Source organism: Squalius cephalus (genome assembly GCF_949319135.1).
Source record: "Squalius cephalus genome assembly, chromosome: 10".
NCBI classification, from domain to species: Eukaryota; Metazoa; Chordata; class Actinopteri; order Cypriniformes; family Leuciscidae; genus Squalius; species Squalius cephalus.
In genome coordinates this window covers 10944166-10963314 of record NC_137131.1, presented here as the reverse complement: position 1 = coordinate 10963314, position 19149 = coordinate 10944166, and the positions used below count along the sequence as shown (strand labels likewise).

Here is a 19149-nt window from a genome sequence, read left to right as displayed (position 1 = left end):
TTGCTACTAACATCTTGTTATTAACATCCACTTCACATTTACTTTCAGTCCTTTAGCAGATGCAATGCACAACTCATATTCATATACGCTATTTACATATACTGTATAAATAATATCCAAAAATATGGTACTTTTTGTTACTTAGGACTTCAGACCACATTAAGAGTCCAACTCCAATTCTGAAACTTTCAAACATACATTAACATAGCCGAGAATAGCAGTGTTATAATATACAAATGAATTATTCATACCATTCATAGTCACGTAAACTCTAGTTAAGTGTTACCTGAGTGGTAAGTGTTATGAGAGAGATATTTAAGCTCCAACTGGCAGTTTGGAAAACTCAGCTCTCTGAATGAATATAGTGTGTGTAAAGTGTGCATCTTCTTTTTCGAGCCTGATGTCCATCACACACTGGTGAATAATTCAGTTAGTGAGGAACCCATATCGCAAGCAAAAGATATTAACTATTAACATGTCCTGTGTGGCGTGCGCTTAAGAGCGAGTGAGCTAGCTAGGCAAACAAGGAGTTTTTTTAAAGGATGGGATAAGGATGGTGGGAAAGAGGAAAAAAGAGAGATCGTGGGAGAGACAGCGCAACATGTTAGAAAGCTTGCTGTGAATCATGGGTAAATGAGTGTATTTGCTTCCTGGTGCTCTGTGACCTAGATTAAAATAATCTCTCTCTTTCTGTTTTGTCCCTAGGTCTCTCTCTCCCACTCTGTCTCTTTCTCTCTCTTTTTCTTTACAACTCAAAAAACCTGCCTGTCCTCCTACAGTCACAGTGGGTGCTTAAGCTACTGAGGTTACCTGAACAGATGCACACAATCAGACATCATACAGTTAGTCCAAGCCTCTTTAGTTTAAGTATATGCTGACCAGCTATGGAAGAGGATTTCCACACACACACACAGCTCATTTGATCAGCTTAAGTGCATAAAAGCGTCTGAGTATGTGCTGGGAATTCAAGCAGAGATCACGACTGCTCAGCCCTGATGCTTCAATGGTGCTCATTGTGTGTGTGAGTGTGTCAAAACCTCCTATCTCCACCCCTCTTCCTCTGTCACAAAGACACACACACACACATAGAGACAAACTCTTTCATTCACAACACACGTTCATTACAAATAACGAATATGTGCCGACGTCTCTATACTCATCTTGTTACTGTAAACAAATACATGCATGTGATTTATTGCTTTCATATTTATAATATATAAGTAGAGTATATGCCTTAATTTGCATAATTTACAGAGCTCAACAATGCTCAGCTGTCTCATAACGCTGGCCCAGGAAAAAATATTTAAAAAAATTAGAAAAATATTTTTAAATGTATGCACAAATATATGTACGGATATTTGTATTAAATATTAAGGCTATTTAAACACTATGATTTCTTTACAAAATATAAATTTTCCAATTTTTTTTATTAAATCATCTTTTTACAGCAATTTGTCGTTGAATATCCTCCTATATCTCACTTTGAAATATGTCACTTTACAGAAGTAAAATGGGCAGTAAATGCACTTCCACAGAGAGGGAGAATTATACTGTATAAATGTAATTAATGATTCATACCATCCTCTGTCACCTGTGTGGTACATGTACAAAAAAGTGTTACTTACTATTTTAGCTTTATTAATATTTTGGATTAGTCTTTATTATATTTTCCATTTTTTTTAATTTTAATTTTAGTTAAAGTTTGAGTAATTTTGGTGTGTATTTTATCATTATAATTATTAGTTCTTTATATATCCATGTAGTTCTTATTCATTTTTATTTTACTTTCATTCACTTTTAGTTATTTTAGTACTTCAAGTTAAACTAAAAGAAAAGGAGAGGTTATTATTATCTTAGCTACTAGCTGAAATAAAATAAGTCAAAACAAATTTATACCGGTATATTTTATTTTGTTTGTTCACGTTTATTTTATTTCAAGCACTGAAAAAGTTTTTTCCCCACATGGTTTTAGCTTTAGTTTTAGTTAACCCTGATCCAAAAAGCAATTGAATGAATACATATCCAATCATATTTTACAGTACAGTAAAAACTGTTACTATTCATGCAAATGTGTTAATAATGTCATAACACATTATTCTGCTATTAAAACAATAAAAAGCCTGCCATCTCAGCAGGATAGAAATAACAGCAGCTCTATATAAACTATCGTCTATGGCTGTACTTCTACTATGTCTGAACTAAAAAAAAATCATCAGCAGAAGTGAGCTAGAGATAGTCACCACTAAAGAGGTTTACTACTCCCACTGGTCCTTCAGAGATTGACATAAAGAGTCTTTCATTGTGACATTTTCTTTGTGCTGTCACCTATAAAGTCTTCAGTACAAAGGACATAAGATATGGGCGTGACGCTAAACATATGCTCATGTACATGACAAACATTTCTATAAAGCAAACCTCGCTACTTAATGAATAAGTCAGTTTTAATTCTAAGGGCTGCAGCAGGCATCTCCTGTCTAAGAGCCAAAAAGTGAGGACTGTAGGTGGGGATTGTGAATTGTGCCAGGACTGCATTGTGGGTATTGAGAAACAGATACGCAGTCTTAGCATAACACACATAAACATAATATATAATAGGACAGAAAGGAGGAATAAAGTGGGTGTGTGTTTGCAAAATTGCACCAGCAAGGACACAAGATGATGTTCACAACTGCCATGAAATCCAAAAACACACCGACAATAGTAAGTGAAGCCAAAAGCAAACTAGTCCATCATTTGTAATCTGCCTCCAGGTGCTCTCTTGATTGGCTGTGTGGGAGACATACTGAGAATGAATCCAGGCTGCACTGATGGCAGATCAGCTGTTATGCCAAACAATTCTCTGATGCAGAGATTAATGAGAATCTCTTTTTATATTTGGGTAATGCTGTTTAAGATATTGTTTTGCTCTTCTGAATCTTTCACACACCACTGCTGAAAGGCTTATATAACACATAAGGATGACTAAACACACACAAACAAACCGAGCCCCTTCTGCAGTGAATCACAATGACAATAACGGCACACTAAAATGTAAACAACCACACGCACATCTGCGTTATAATTCTTCCTTTTAGCAGAGGTTTAGGCACAACATTCATGCTGTAAACCATTTGAAATGTTAAATAAAGAGTAATATTTTAGTTATATCAATTTCATACACATGCAGATACTGCATTATATTGATGCTATTCATGTAAATGCCCAGAAAAAAAGTTTCACAGGTGACACCAGGCCACTCTATGCCAAGTTCCATTGTTTGAGTGAGTGATGTCCTATGGCAAGCCGTTTAAACATTTATTACTTAGAACAAGTTTCTATTTTTATGATACTATTTATTACAAGTAATTCCGTAGTGATTAGTATATTTGTCAAATTTGCAACTGACTATTTTTTAGACACTAGTACTTACTGGATATAAACTGCACATTTTTGTCAGTGATTTCTATGGTGGTCTGTGGTTGGGATGTTGACAGTCCACTTCTGTTTAACCTGCATTTATTTCATAAATATTATTTAGAAATAATATTCTTAACTAAATCATTGAATACCATGGAATAAGAATTACATTGTTAGTAAGTGTTTAAATAGCTTGCCATACCTACCTGACCTCTCATTGTATCTTATAGCCGGGTGTTGATTGTTTATGGAGGAAAAATTAGGTTCGGTCTATTAATAGCACTGTCAGTGTGTCAAGAAGGAGCCTACACTCATTAATAAAGCATCGATCATTAAAATATACGTTAGTTTACCCAATATAGATTGACCATAAAGAGAATACATATTAGCCTATATTGTAATGCTGAAGCTATTGTTTTAAAACTATTATACATATAAATATTATTTCCAATGACAGTAAAGATCAACTATAGGCTACAAATGACACTGAATACTACTAGTTGATGAAGTCTGTAGATATGAGGACACATGCAGAATATCCATGGCCTGTAGGCTAAATAATCACATAAATACGTCCAGCGCTTCACAGACTCGGTGTTTTTGTTTTGCACAACATAACAGTAAATAAGGAAACATATTAGACCAATGTCTAGAGAGCAAAACGAAGCTGAACAGACGTTTAAAATGCAGATAAACGCGACGTTGAACCAGTGAGATGCAGAAAAAGAGGTCAGTATGTTTCCGCGAGCGGCGGCGACATTGAAGCATCATCAGCACGGAACCTGTGTGTGGATGCTGTTATTGAGGATGCACGACTGAGCCTGTCAAATCAACACACATCTATCCAAACGCACGCATTCAAACAAGGGAGGAAAAGCCCTTGTTGTTTAAAGGCTTACCCTCCGACAGCTCCAGGTCCAGCTCAGCGAGCTGCTCCCGGACCTCTTGGGGGAGAACGGACACATCCACACCGCGCTCCGCCATTATGGCCACAAACCGGGGGAAAGAACGGCGCAGAAAGGTTTACCGACAACAAAAATGCCCGTGTCCTCCTCACAGTATATAACAAATGGTATTAGACAGCAGACCGAGCTCCATCATCTCCGCCATGCCGAGAGAGAAATCCCAACCGATGGGAAGAGTCACATGACCAGGGCTCGGGATGAGGAGTCTGAGCCTGTGGTCAGAAGCCGTGGCGATTTTGCTCCCTCTGCTGTGGTGAGAGAGAATCTTTATCCAATGCAATCTCTTGAACAACTATGGTTAAAGAAATGGTTTCCACTAAAATGAAAATTCTGTAGTTATTTACTCACTTGTGTCTTTCTAAATCCGTAGGTTGTAAATTCTTTTGTGAAGCACAAAAGGAGACATTTTGAAGAAGCTTCACGCAGACCTTTTCCTTGCAAGGCTATTCAACCAAGACTATCAAAAAAAGAGTTTATATAGATTATAAACGACATAAGGTTGAATAAATAATAGCATAATTTGATTTCTGGGTTAAGTATTCCTTTACCCTGATTTTTTTTTTTTACTTGTTTAAAGGGATAGTTATGGGTGATGGCACCCAGTCACCGTGATTTTGCCAAGTAAGACATGTTCCTGGATCAACATATTTTGTCCCAAAATGTAGTCCTTGCCCTATCCCTACCCCTACCCATAACTTTTCCCTAAAATCAGAGGGAAATGATAGGCGAATAACACTGATGTTGAAGCATCTCACCCTGGTTCTAAGCCTAAGCTTGACATAAACTGTAAACTTATCCCTCAAATCTGATTGGTTGATTGGAAAGTTGTTCTAGGATCAACAAAGATGTTGATCCAGGAGCATGTGGTACTGCATGGGACCCATGGGAGGTCAATTGGTGCCGACAACTGTCTGGTTACTGACATTCTTTAAAATATCTTCTTTTGTGTTCAACATTTTTGGGTGAACTATATCCCTTTGACACTGTAAGATAAATTAGTGAAATTTATGGTAAAAACTAACATTTCTTTAACTTGTATTATGTTAATATACTAAAATCTGGTTTGTACTTTTATAACATTGACAACCACCATGAAAACACAATTGGTAAAGAATCAAAGTCTTTTCCACAAGCAGAGTCATGATGCATGGTGTTGTACACACAAATAAATAAATAAATAAATAAACATCATGGAACACACAACACTAAAATAAAGCAATAAACAATAATTTAACAGAAGATGTGAAATAAAATCCTAATGTACATAACTGATAACCAAAAAAAAAAAAAAAAAAAAAAAAAAAAACTAAGAAGAAACTGAATTGTTTAAACAAAAAAAAGTGTCACAGGGAAATCTGCAAATGTCATTTTTTTTCTTTCTGTGAATTATAAGACTTGTTCTTATGTTCTGCAAATGACCAAAACCTGTACATTTAACAGTATTTTACTGTAGAAGTGCATGACAAGTCTCAGAGCTATTACAGATTTTTTTACTCACCCTTAACCAATTAACATTATTTTTACCATATAATTTTCACATTCTTTTAACATTAAAGTTACAGTTAACGTTTGTATACAGTTTTCTGGAAAAATAATCCAAATAACCAACCAGTGTCCTCTAATTTTATAGTTTAAGGTAGATTTTGACTATAGAGATAAGGGTGGGGTTAGGATTACGTTGATGGACAAAATGTTAATTCAGAAACATGTGCTACCTGTGTAAATATCATCTTAAACATGATTTAGACGTTCCAAATTAAAAGGCATTACACAAGGTTTATAATATATTGCTCACACTCATAAACACAATGCATATCCATCTCATCCAAGCTATTCCATATACACAGAGAATTCCCACCACACCACTTCTATATATACAGAGGAATATAACACCTTCAAAACAAAATGACAAAAAGCAGCATCTCATTAAATGTACAAGAGGCTAGAGTTCCATCAATGTTTAATTTTAACATATCTTAAGGACCGTTTCAGTTAGTCAATATCATACAGTAAGCAATGTTTGTATGCTGACACTCATTTCATATTTACAGCTCTAGTTTAGGGCTTCACTGACACGTCACACAATTTGGGATCAGTGAGTTATACACACAGTGGAAAGCAGTACGTTCTACATCCAAATATGATAAATCCAGATGCAAAAAAACGTCAGTGACAGAAACTGATATGGCTGGTTGGGTCATTAAAATAAAACCTAAATAGTCTACATACCATCTAATCAAAATATTTCCTCCAAAAATGTCCTCCACATCAGAAAAATAATAATAATCATGCTTCAGTAAATCGTAATTATAAATTAAAAAGTCATAATTATGACATTAAAAGTAATATTTATGAGACAAAAAGTCAGTTATGACTCAATTTTAATATATTTACAACCTAGTATGATGTAATTTAGAACAATTTTAAGCAATAATTTGAATTTATCTCATTATGACTTCATATCTCATAATTTCTACTTTTATCAAAGTTCTATCTTCAACTTTTACCAAATCATAATTTATCATTTTTTTTTCTTATGTGGCAGAAATGAGCTTCCAAAAAAAACCCCTGATATTCAAAGTTAAATTAATAAAAAAAACTGCAATGGTTTTGATAACAAGCCCAGCTTAAACTAATGCAGATTCTCCTATTAATAACGTGATCAGGCGTGAACCGTTTAATGGAATACAACTTAGGTTACGTGTTAGTTATGCGCTCCAGATGAAATTCATTCAGGATGGCCAAGTGCGAAGTCTTTCAGGCCCAAAAAAAGACATTTTTAATTTCTATAACAGCTTCTAAGACTCAACTTTGCTTTTTAACCATTTTGAAACAAGGCCTCACATTCATAGCTGGGTTAGTTAACTACTGTACATTCACAAAATGCAAGCACGAGTCATTACGTGTGAGTTTTTGTGTGCTTGTTCCCTAATAAGAGACCAGATGCACTTATACTTTAGGGTCTAACCTCTAATGCAAAAGGATTTATGTATTTTGGTTAAAGATACCTATAATTCAGCAGAGCATATCATAATCATACTGATCTAAAACATGTCCACATGGTTAAGCTACCCGTCACATCCATATATATATATATATATATATATATATATATATATATATATATATATATATATATATATATATATATATATATATATATATATTGCAAAATGCAGACAAACTGATAACGATATTCAAATATAAAAATATATTTTCTCTCCATTCTTAAGCTTTTGCGAGTCCATTCTGCGGTGCCAGGTTACACTAATGTGAGACACGATCTTCACCAAAACAGCCACAGAAGCACAGACCTGAGAGAAATTACTGTACATACGATAATAAAATTAGAACAGAGAGGAAGAGAGAGAGAGAAAGGGAAACTGGGAGAAATGGTGAGTGTGAGTATGTGTGAGAAAGCGTCACAAAGAGAGACTGAGAAAGAAGGCGTTAAACTTATCTGCATAGTGTAGAAATCATCTTTCTAATGTGGCCAGAATCATGCAACGAATCATTATATTAGAAAAACCATTGAATAAAATGCAAAATAATTAGAAATATCTGCAAACGAGACAAATATCAATTGAATGCATTAGTGAGAAGATCTATACAAGTTTAGGTAAAGGTGTATTTTTTTTTAGAGATGACAGAAGATAATTCATTTCCACTGCAGTGCTTCCTAGTCTGTGCAGTCTGACAGGGGCGTTCTATGATGTCGCCACTGTCGCCCGGAGAGTGTCTGTGAGCGGGGTGTGGTCAGAACGTGGAAACACTGGTTCCCATTTGTCACATGAGAGGATTTACAAACACACCGTGACTGAGAGTTTTGAGGGGAAACGGGGATTCGCTCCTTTGAAAGACTCAAAGTATATTTAGTTCCTATTGGCTGAACGACGTGCTCATCATCTGGATGTGGGCTGTGATTGGGAGGAAGCGTCTCCAGACGTGCTACTCCACTGACCCGAGCCCATTCCCGCTAAAACAGCAACAGCCTCCGCCGCACGCACGCTCAGACCGTTAACAGACACCGGAGCCGGGACCGACACGGGCATCACCAACGCCGACACCGAACCCTCATCTACTCCTGCAGCTAAAGAGAGAGAAATGAAGGAAGGATGAATGTTAGGCATGAAGGATTTATGACATATAAAGGAAATATGTGGGTGTATCTTACCAAGATATGCTTTTTTCTGCATGGCCGTTACAGGGCAGTCCTTATGGGCCAACAGCAGCTCCTTCAGCCGGATCACCTCAGTCCTCAAAAGGGACACTTCACCCTGTCAAGCACATGCACACAACAGCAACATAGACTCAACCAATGGCATGATCAAAAATAGAACTATTTAGGGTCAGTTAGTTTTATGTTTTTTTTTAAGAGATCTCTCTTATGCTCAACAAGTCTGTATTTTAAAAAAAAATTGAAAATACAGCAAAAAACAGCGATGTTGTGAAATATATTCTTAAAAAGTTATTTTCTTTTTATTATTATTTTCCTGTGACAGCAAAGCTGAATTTTTAACATAATTCCAGTGTCACATGATCCTTCTGAAATCATTCTAATATGCTGATTTGCTGTTCAAGAAACATTTCTCACTATTATCACAGTTGGAAATGGTTGTGCTGCTTAATATCTTTGTGGAAACCGTGCTACATTTTTTTTTTTTTTACAGGATTCTTTGATGAATAAAGAGTTGAAAAGAACTGCATTATTTGAAATATAATTTTTTTTAATTGTCACTTTTGATCAATGTAATGTGTCCTTTCTAGATTTGTCAACCATAGTGTGCATTTCAACAACATAAAATCATCTTATTTCCTGCATCTTTTCACTCTTGTCTGTATGACTCACGGTGAGCGAGACGTTAGAAGTAGCTAACTCCTCGGCGCGCTTCTCCAGGGCACTAACCCACACTTTCCGTTTTTGCCGGCAACGGGAAGCGGCTGCTCTGTTCCGTTCAAGAAAACGGCGCCTGCGCTCATCCGGTTCAATATCTGCACCCCGTCGTCTACGGCCACCTTTTGGGGGAGCAGGGGATACCTACAAGATATTGCTTGGGCTGTCAGATACAGTGAGAACTTAAGCATATGTCAGCATTTAAACAGTGTATACTGACATAATGCTTCAGTTGAGCTTATTTACTGATATATTCCATTTAAACCCATTAATTGAACTATTTTCAAACGTCACAAACTATTCAAAAAGAACAGGCAAATACTAGCATATATGTAACACAGGCATGAGGTGTCTGTGAGCACCTGTGGTTGAGCAGGTGATGGTGTCTCAGTGTGATCTGTTTTTTGTATTGGTGCTGGTCCACTAGGACTCTGCTGAGATAGTGCTGCTTTTAGCCTCTAGATGGAGACAAATCCCATACACAAACACAAGGAAACACCACAGCGTGTAAATTAACGCTCAAAACCTGTGTGTTACATCTGTGTAGTAAGTTAATCGTTATATAATAAGCCCGTTGTAAAGCATTTATCCCTATGTAAACTCTACATGTGCTAGCGTAGGTGTACGCGTGCTCATTCTCACCGTCTTGGCATCAGAGTGTGTACTGTATCCAGACGGAGAGGAGGAGCCACTGCTGCTTCCACCAATAGGAGGGCCTGGAATCCCTGGGATATTGGGCACTGTGTTTGATGATCTGGCAAGCTATATATACACACACACATAGCAACACAAGTTTAACATACTATAAACACAAAAGCATAAACACAAACACAAAAAGGATGTGTACTTGTTTTGAGGCTCATACTGCTGAAAATGTAATCACTATTATTTTGATTTAGGAGCAATATACTGTATGTCTGTGGAAAGTTTTCATAAGTAGAGATGTACTATATATTTTCATAATTGACTAGTCGGTGGTAAAAAAAAAGACTGTCTGTATTATTAAAATGATTTAGGGTAATGTTCACCGGGGCTGTTCACATCAGATGTATTCTTGCATTCAAAAACAGCTGGACAGGGTGCAGCAGAATGCATAACTATTTTTAACTTGATATGCTGATGGTGCAAGAAAACCTGCTAAATAAATAGCGCAGAGTGCAAGAACACACATTCCCCCAAAAGGGTAACATCTATTCCACAAATATTTAGGCTAAATAACTACAACTTTATTGAAAAAAAAGAAGACAAAATATATACAAATTTTATTTTATATTTTTTTTTTATATTTCACACAAAACAGAGAACTACAGGTTATGTAAAAAAAAAAAACAGCAGGTAATTTGAAATATTTGAATGCAATTGTCTTGAAGTAGTTGTCTTTAAATGTATTGAAGGATTAGCTACAAATGATTAAAGCTAATATTAAAATATAAAAAATATATATATAAAAAAATATTTAAATAAAATGCATAATAACTAGCTGATTTGTTCAATTATGGATTAATAATGATACGTATGTGAGACCTCCATACCGATATGACTGAAGTCTGCCCTGGACTGGGAAGCAGAGGAACAGTCTGACCATTTGGAAGCTGCATCAGCATAGGAAAAGAACCAGACGGCGAGCTAAAAAAGAGAGTTATAGAGGAACTATTTTAGGACATTTTTCCTCACACAGGGTGAGGAATCAGAGGTGTGAACAACACTGAAATGACTCATGCAAATTAAAAAAGTTTCAACTCAAAGAAGTGAGTCTGCTCCACTGCTGAGGATCAACACATCCTATCAAAAACTCAGGCTAGCTATTTATTTCAGTGGATGAACACCCAAAATGCATGATTATGAACGATTATTTTGGTAATCAAGTAATCTGTTGATTATTTTGACGATTAATCGGATCGTTTTTTTGTGTTGATAAAAATAGACCTAAGTGAACAATAACCATTAAAATAACTTAAAATTAGGGCTGTCAATAGATTAACCTGTTAAGCTGCAACCCCACTTTTGAAAAATCCCCAGAAATGACATACCCAAACTGAAACAGATACAGTTCATGAACCCTTTGTACTAAAAGCACAAGTATGGTCTCATTTGAAAGCTGACACCTGGCAGTTTATTGTAAATGTAGAATTAATTATTGTCATAATGACAAAAATTGTTATAAATAGCTTCAAAGTTTTGTAAAGTTATTAGAAATTAATTTTAATGAAACATCCTCATGAAAATAAAATTGAAGTTGGCACTGGAGCAATCTAGAAATGCACTACAGCTAAAGCCACATGTCTAAACATTTTATGTTTAAAATCTGAAGATAATAAGTCCAAAACTCTGTATTTAGTTACATGTTTTTCAAGACCATGTCAAATTACTTTATTTTGATTTGACACTAAAATGCTTCTGATGTTTATTGTCAACTTCTAACCATCTATCCAGTATATTGTCTCTATTGTTTTGTGGTGCAAACGAGCCCCATTCAGTCTCAGTCTCCCCCTGCACACATTCACACCTCTCCAGCCTGGTTATGGCTCGAAATATGCATTTCTTTTGTCTGCATTATAGTTACTAACGACTGGCTATTCACATGCTATTCATAGGGTTTCAATCCCTAATTTCTTTTCTCAAAGTTCACCTCACATTTTAAATAAAGAATAAAGAACATTCTTGAATAAAGAAACTTTCAGTAAGCATTCAAAAAAACATAAAAGTATAACTTCTAGGTTGCAGGTGCACCTAGGGCTAGCTAGCATGTTAGCTTAGCACACCATCAATACACGACAATTTATGAGATTAAAACCATGTTTGTGCTCCAAACTTACTTTAAAACGCAAGATGAGTGTTTTAAATAACCTTCTGTGATCTAATTTGGCTTCAGATAAAAAAATCAGACAGAAAATATACTATTGTATACTGTTCTGCACAATGATAGTCTATATAGATTAGCATTACATTATAAATATAATCTATTATTATGAAAATACCTGGCATGTCTTGAAAAACACAGGTAACTCAAATATCATTGCAATCATGTTTATTATCTTCAAAACATCTGTATCTGCATTTTACAGCGCGAACTCTGTAGCTTTGTGTGTATCAGTGACGTCCTGGAATGTCACATGATCATGGCTCTTCTTCATGTTCTATATATGGACTATTATTGTGCATAATAGTGCCCTCAGGCTGTTGGTATGGATTGAAAACACAGTATCAGAGTACCAAACGCTCATAATGATTACATCGACGCATTTGGTATAAATTCAATAAATATTATTCCTGTCTATAGAAATATGATGTGAATCTATGAGAATATATCAATATTTCTCCAAATCTGCACATTTTTGAGCTAAAGCCTTGAGGGACATTGTTTTGTGTATCGCTGTCATGACGACAGCACGGAGTTTTTTATGAATGGGAGCGGCTGACGCGCATAATTCATATTAAAGGTATCGACTCATTTTTTCATTTCATAACTCCTGACACAAATTAAGAAATAACTGTCGCTATAAGTTTCTCAGAATACAATAGTGGTCAAATACTGAAACTTGAGTCTTATATCTTTTTAATGATGTATAGTTTGTCGAAGTATAACATTAAATCTGATAGTAACTTTGAGCTATATATAAAAAAAAACGCTTCAGTGCGCCGACGCACTGGTGAGGCTTAACAGGTTAAAATATTGAATCACGATTAATCACACCCTCGGAAGAAACTCGTAACCTGCACACATCTAAGTAATTAAAGGCGTCGCGCTTCACCCTGAAGCCCGCAGTGCATATTTTTATTAAACTGAATTGATTTCACAATAGTCCTATGCTATATTATGAAAACTGTCTAATAATGAGATCCATGGATTCTCATCCGTGGAACACTTTCGGTATTTTGCCAGTTAATCGACACGGGCAAATTGCAATCAAGAATTTTTTTTTTTAAATCAAGTACTCGAATTTAATAGAGGAATCGTGACAATCCTAAACAAAACCTTTTTGACATGAGGTCAACTAGTGTGTACCTGAGTCTGTTTGACGGAGGGGTCCTGGTGATAACAGAGGTGGGAGAGGGTTGAGTTGGGATCATGGAGTCGAATACCTGGTGAAGTGGGAGCGAGCCTGGGCGCATTATGGTTGGTGTAGGGGTGGAACTTGCTGCAGTTCGTGGAGGAACATCCTGTAAAAGTGAGTTACATGACAAAATGATATGCTGCACTAAAACAAAACAAAAAACTGCACTGTAAATACTGTAATCTGCCTCGTCTCAAATTCACCATGGCTTTCCTCAAGGCAATAGGCTCCTTCACCATGGCAACTGCATCTTTGCTGTTTGTCATGCTGGAGGTGGAGTCAGGGCTGTCTGGAGGGGAGGAGTCAATTTCAAGAGGACCTTCCCTCTCTTTAACCTCTGTAGGCGTCTGTAGAGCTTGAAGCTTTGAGGGCAAGATTCAAGATGTCAAGTTCATGCTAACAATTGTCAAACAAAGCATACAAGTTGATAACCTCTGATACTTTACACTTTCCTTATTTGAAATCTTACCGTGCCCTTAATTCTCCTCTCCTCCTCCTCGTGTGCTTTGCGAAGATCTTGCTCGAAGGAGCCAGCCAGCTCACTAAACAGACCCACTTCCTCACAATTCTTAAGAAACCGGGTGGGAGTGGGTGTCTGATCTGCACACACACACACACACGCACAGTCTTAGCACGTTTCTTTAAAATGTATATTAACATCTAAATCACAACCAGACGGCACGCTTGATTGTGTGATACTGCTTAATTACTATTATTTTGATATCAAAATCAAGTGTACAATTATGATATATACAAAACATATACACAGCTTAACAAGCAAATAATGATTCATAGGAAAATCAAACATAAAGGCCTGTTCACACCCAGAGCGATTACTACAAATGATAAAGTTTTAATAATCATCGTAATTCTGTTACAGGGAACAGGGAAGTCCATAATTATAAAGGCCCATTCAAACCAAGAATGATAACTATTACAATAACCACAGTAGTATCCACACTAGTGGATCCTTCAGATGAGATGTTAAACCGAGGCCCTGACTCTCTTGTGATTATTAAAAATCCCGGCATCCTGGCCAAATTTGCCCATTGGCCTCTATCCATCATCATGGCCTCCTAATCATCCCCTTTGTGGATGAAGGAGTTGATTGGCTTCATATCCTCTCCACCAATAAGCTGGTGTGTGGCGGGCGCTCTGTTTTTGGATATTGCATAAAAAAGGCTGGATTGAAAGTCAGAGATGCCCATAAATTAAAAAAATATGCATAAAAAAATGTATGCGCTCAATTGAGGCGGATCGCTTTTTATCAGATAAGACGACATGCACATAAACTACAATGGAAACACATTTACAGAATAAATCCCTCAATGCGCAAAAAAAAAAAAAAAAGGCGTGCTTTTGTCTCAAAACAAAATGTGATTTGATAACTGGACTAAACAGCAGACCAAATTAATTACAGAGCATCTCAAATGTTGTTTAAGTCATTCTGAAATTCCAGAGCCAATGTCCGTAATCAAAAGTATTTGGTATAATGACCTCCCAGAACTGTCTTGCACGACTGCGTTCCCAAGGCATCTGAACACAAGAGGACATGACAGTACTCACTGCATTTCGTCTGCACGCTCTGCGCTGCACTTCATGTATGAAAAAAGCCACAGTGGCTTTCCCGATTACAGCAACTTCCATCTTATTAAAGATATTTTGTGCGAGTTTCCCAGGAACTGACGGTTTTGTTCTCTTAGAAATGGTGCAAAAGCTTTTATGTGGTGTTCCAATCAAGTTAAATTCGCAACTTTGGATGGAAACTAAAAAATGAAACGCTCTGAGAAAAATTCCAGCGATATTGTTCTTCTGAGTCATTATCGTTATAGTTGTAATGTGGTCATCCCTATTCGCATAAAATTAAAATTATTATTAAAACTTTATAGCTATATCTTTATTGGTTTTGGTGAGAGCGGGCCTTAATGATAATGACACAAAAGGAGGATACCATTGGAATCACTTTCAGAATGTTTTTTTTTCCAACTGATTAATGATTAAAAACATTGACAGCCAATCAGAATCCACCCGACTTTAAAGAGCTTAAACGTTTGCAGCAGCAGAGGACATAACTGCAGCGCAGGCTTACGATAAACACAATTTTATTGTGTGTTGGTGTGGACACTAAAATAGTTATCATTCTAGGTGTGAACGGGCCTTAATGCAACTTACTCTGAACTACGGGTTAAACAACCTCGACGACCAAGTCCAACCAAGTCGACGTCAACTAATCACCGAAGATGTAATTCATTAAAACAAGAGATGGGAATGCTTTGCAACATGCCACAATTTGCAACAGCTAAAGTTTGTTAACAATCTTAATGTTGGCTTGAGTAACCCGAACCTCGAGCCGAGACTCAAACTCGGGTTGCCTTGTGCACAGCTGCAGCGTGTCAGAAAATGTTTCAGTTATTTTGTCTATGGGTCGTTATATTTCTTAACTAATAGTAAAGCTGTGGGTTTTAGTTCAAAAGCAGATGGTAAGTTTTTGCACTCCTGAATGTTTCTGTGTGCACGCGATGTGCGAGCTTCTGTCTGTATGTTTATGTGTGCGTGTTACAATGTAGCAGCACATTAGTTTAGAACAGCGATTAACTTACCTGTACACTAAACTGTTTAAAAGGTGCATTCACCCGATCAATATTGAGTATCCAGATAATACTATAAACAGACATAACTAGTGGAGCGCTCTCAGAGTATGCATTTATTTGTCATTTTAACCGATGGAAATGTAAAGTTAAAGTGGTTTTCAAAGATTTCTTATCCTCTATAGGACTAGTATTACAGCCAGTGTAAATCTATGGGATTTTTTGGAGTTTTGATTGTAATTTATACTTAAATCTTAACTCCGATCTGTAAGAAAAGATATAGCACACTAGGTCTGAAGGTCTTCTGCAAGGCAGCCGTGTTGTTAGTGTCAAAATCACATGATCAGCGACTAGTTAACGTCATCACAGCGCAGACTGAGCCAACAGAATGACAGAAATGCATCTATGTGGGGACACAAACCTGCTATAATAACTGTATCTGTTCTGGCTTGTCCGAACTTCAGCGTCATCTCATGCTTATGTTTGTGCACTGCCAAATGGTCCTCATTGGTGAACCTCTGACGTGAGAAAAACATTGACAGAGACACATGCATTAACCCACAAAGTTTTCAGTCATTTTGGGTCTCATTCAGGGTCCTAATTCAAATCAGATGGAAGCTAGAGACATTAAAGCAATGGATGATATCAGGCCATCTGTTGTTTTGATGACGGCTTATGTTATCCAGTTATGCAGTGCTATGGGAGCCTCTTACAGTTGCCCAGTGGAAGCAGGGATTAAAACAGCTGGAGTGATTTCAGAATAAAAGTTTTGGCCAACAATCTGCTACTGTCACCAAGATTAAGGGGCATAAAAGAAATTAAGGGGAAACATTCTTAAATCTTCCTATTTGGGCTCCCAAAATCTTGAACACTTGGACTAAAGGATCAGGACTGTAAATATTCCTTAAACAGTAGCACAGGAACACCATGATAAGGAGAATTTGAGAGTAATAATAAAAAGAAAATAGCTCTTACCTGTCCACAGCCTGGGGCAGTGCAGACAAAAGGTCGATCGTCTCCCATTTTAGATCAACTACTTCCTGTGTTACTTCTAAAGACCATCCAAAAAGAACAGATGTGATTTATCTTATGAGATCCAGACTTTTTAAAAGACTAATTTCTATTCATTTCAGCTCAATTTGAACAATCATCTGATCATAAAACCCTATTTAAAATATTAATTCCTCCTAAACTTTCCATTTGAAATGTTGTACAGTCTCTTGACAGATGACAGGAATCCATACTTCATTGCTGCACAGAGGCCTGTTGGGTTCAACTGATTGCATAATGTGCATGACGATTACACGATAAGACGCTTTCGTTTGACTACTGTCTGAGATCATCCCCGTTTAAAGAACATTTCCGCTAAATTAAACCAGCTTCAACCCAATAGCTTTATCACACATATCGCTAGCTAGCATGCGTTTCCTCTCTAAGCATTTCCAGATAAGATATCCACAATAAAATTAACCGCCACTAGTATGTAACAAAGCCATAACAACCATGTTAACCACACGATAACATTTCGGAGGGTTTGTCGCAACTCCTAACGCGCCGTGTTTCGTTTAAATGGATCTTAGCGGTGTCCAATTTGTGAACGAATCGTTCTTTTGAGTCGGATCTTTTCAATACACAAATGCACAAAACCAGACCGAACGATTCGTCCACAAATCGGACTGAATCAGTGAGCCGATGAGTGAACTGACAGTAAGAGCAGTTGGAGAAACTGAAATGTAAATTACTTTAATAACTGAATAGCAGAAATGTTACAATTAAAATGTACTGTAAATATGTTCATGACTTCACTGCATGACAGCTTAAAAAGATTTAAAAAAAAAAAAAAAATTATATATATATATATATATGTATATATATATGTATATACTGCAGTGGCAAATTATATGTAAGGTTCTAAATGGCTTTTTAAACAACAACTGAAACAAGGCAAATTACATTACAATACAACTGTTATTATTAATTATTAATAGGATTGACAAAATCAGTGACTACGAGATGACGCAAGTACGTGATTGAATACAGAAAAGCTGAATCCGTGTTTAATCGGTTCTTTAAAACAAACTGTTCAAAAGAACCGATTCTCGAAAACGAGTCGGACTTCCCATCACTAAAGCTAACTGGCTAATGCTAACCACACATGAGCCAACAGGCTGTAACACCCTATTTACACTGCAAGCGATCGACGCGAAGGGACAAAACAAGAACACTCCCATTATATTAAACGAATCTACAATGCGAGCGCGCTCGGATTTCGTTGATTCTAATGGGAGTGTTCTAATTGTGTCGCGTCTCGTGCAGTGTGTACACACGGTGCTCATGACACCTCCACCATTAGCGAGACCAGCGCCGCTACACTTGAAATCACTAATTTTAATGCATCAGGTAATCCGAATGTGTTGCGTGTCACCTGTTCCTCAGCCAAGGATTTCAGTGTTTACAAACTTACCCTGCTCCTCCCTCTCTCGCTCGTTCCCTCTCTCTCCGCGTTCCCACCTTTGGAACTCCTTCATCCAGCTTGCTCACAATATGTAAATCTCGCGATATGTTGAGGTAATACTGAAACCAGATTAAAGTCGTTACGTAACAGATTTGAAGCAGTGATGAAAAATCCATTGCTCTAGTTTACGCATGTCTGTGCTGCACACCGTACACGTCGAATGACGCAATAAAGGCAGACATTACAGATAGAATAAAGCTCTTAACCTATAGTTCATAAAGCTTTAACCATTACTTGATTTATCTTTAAATAATTAAAAATCCCCCAAACGTTCGCTCACATATTCTAAATTCAATCCAATACAATGCCGTCAATTTATGCACTGTGATTTATTACTACAAAATGGACCAGTGGAAAAACAACAAAGGTCACGTGTACTGTACATGATTTCCAATTCCATTCAGTTACCACAATTTGGGAAAAATGATATAAAATCCTACTGGAGATGCTACACGAGTTTCTTCCCTTTAGTTATGTTGGATATTAGCTATTTTATCTTTATCAGAACAATACTTGCATTTACTTAAAATTAAAAACACTGCAGCAGGACAGATACAGAAAGTCACAGGGTTTTACAATACAAACAATTTTAAATTACTCTAAAAATACTTGTTCTAGGTGGTCTACTTTGTGTGTTATGTGGTGGTAATACTTTATTAAATTTAAGTTAAATTATATTTTTAAAAAATCCCTATAGAATTACTAGGTTGTACTTTCAAGTTGAAAAAAAGTCAAA

At 36.6% G+C, this 19149-nt stretch overlaps 2 protein-coding genes across 6 annotated transcripts in view; both read right to left on the bottom strand.

Moving 5' to 3' along the window:
* The window catches only part of dip2bb (disco-interacting protein 2 homolog Bb), a 37664-nt gene extending 33088 nt beyond the window's left edge, over positions 1-4576 (bottom strand). For all 4 annotated transcript variants that reach the window (XM_079883160.1, XM_079883162.1, XM_079883161.1 and 1 more), the window contains exon 1: positions 4296-4576. In XM_079883160.1, coding sequence (XP_079739286.1) covers positions 4296-4380 — 85 coding nt within the window. In that variant the 5' untranslated portion in view covers positions 4381-4576. The remainder of the gene's footprint in view (positions 1-4295) is intronic.
* Positions 4577-7557: 2981 nt separating this feature from the next.
* On the bottom strand, positions 7558-18546 carry atf7b (activating transcription factor 7b). Of its 2 annotated transcripts, XM_079883164.1 has the most exons (12): positions 18363-18546; positions 16874-16949; positions 16320-16416; positions 13780-13910; positions 13514-13672; positions 13262-13416; positions 10788-10881; positions 9898-10017; positions 9618-9713; positions 9211-9399; positions 8536-8638; positions 7558-8451 (listed from the first exon to the last, which is right to left on the bottom strand). In XM_079883164.1, exons 2-12 carry the CDS (start codon positions 16919-16921, stop codon positions 8264-8266), a joined length of 1380 nt encoding a protein of 459 aa, XP_079739290.1. In that variant the 5' UTR covers positions 16922-16949; positions 18363-18546; the 3' UTR covers positions 7558-8263. The 2 variants fall into 2 exon arrangements, with proteins under 2 accessions (XP_079739290.1, XP_079739291.1); XM_079883165.1 differs by lacking the exon at positions 9618-9713 and having other exon boundaries at positions 7560-8451; positions 18363-18544.
* Positions 18547-19149: the final 603 nt, after the last annotated feature.

What these genes read in the sequence shown, in the direction of transcription:
- atf7b (XM_079883164.1), bottom strand. Translation starts at nt 16,921, where the DNA reads ATGGGAGACGATCGACCTTTTGTCTGCACTGCCCCAGGCTGTGGACAG. An exon ending in TTGCCTTGAGGAAAGCCATG is followed by an intron (nt 13,417 to 13,513) that starts GTGAATTTGAGA and finishes TCACTTTTACAG; the next exon opens with GATGTTCCTCCACGAACTGC. An exon ending in CTTCTAACGTCTCGCTCACC is followed by an intron (nt 8,639 to 9,210) that starts GTGAGTCATACA and finishes TGTGCTTGACAG; the next exon opens with GGTGAAGTGTCCCTTTTGAG.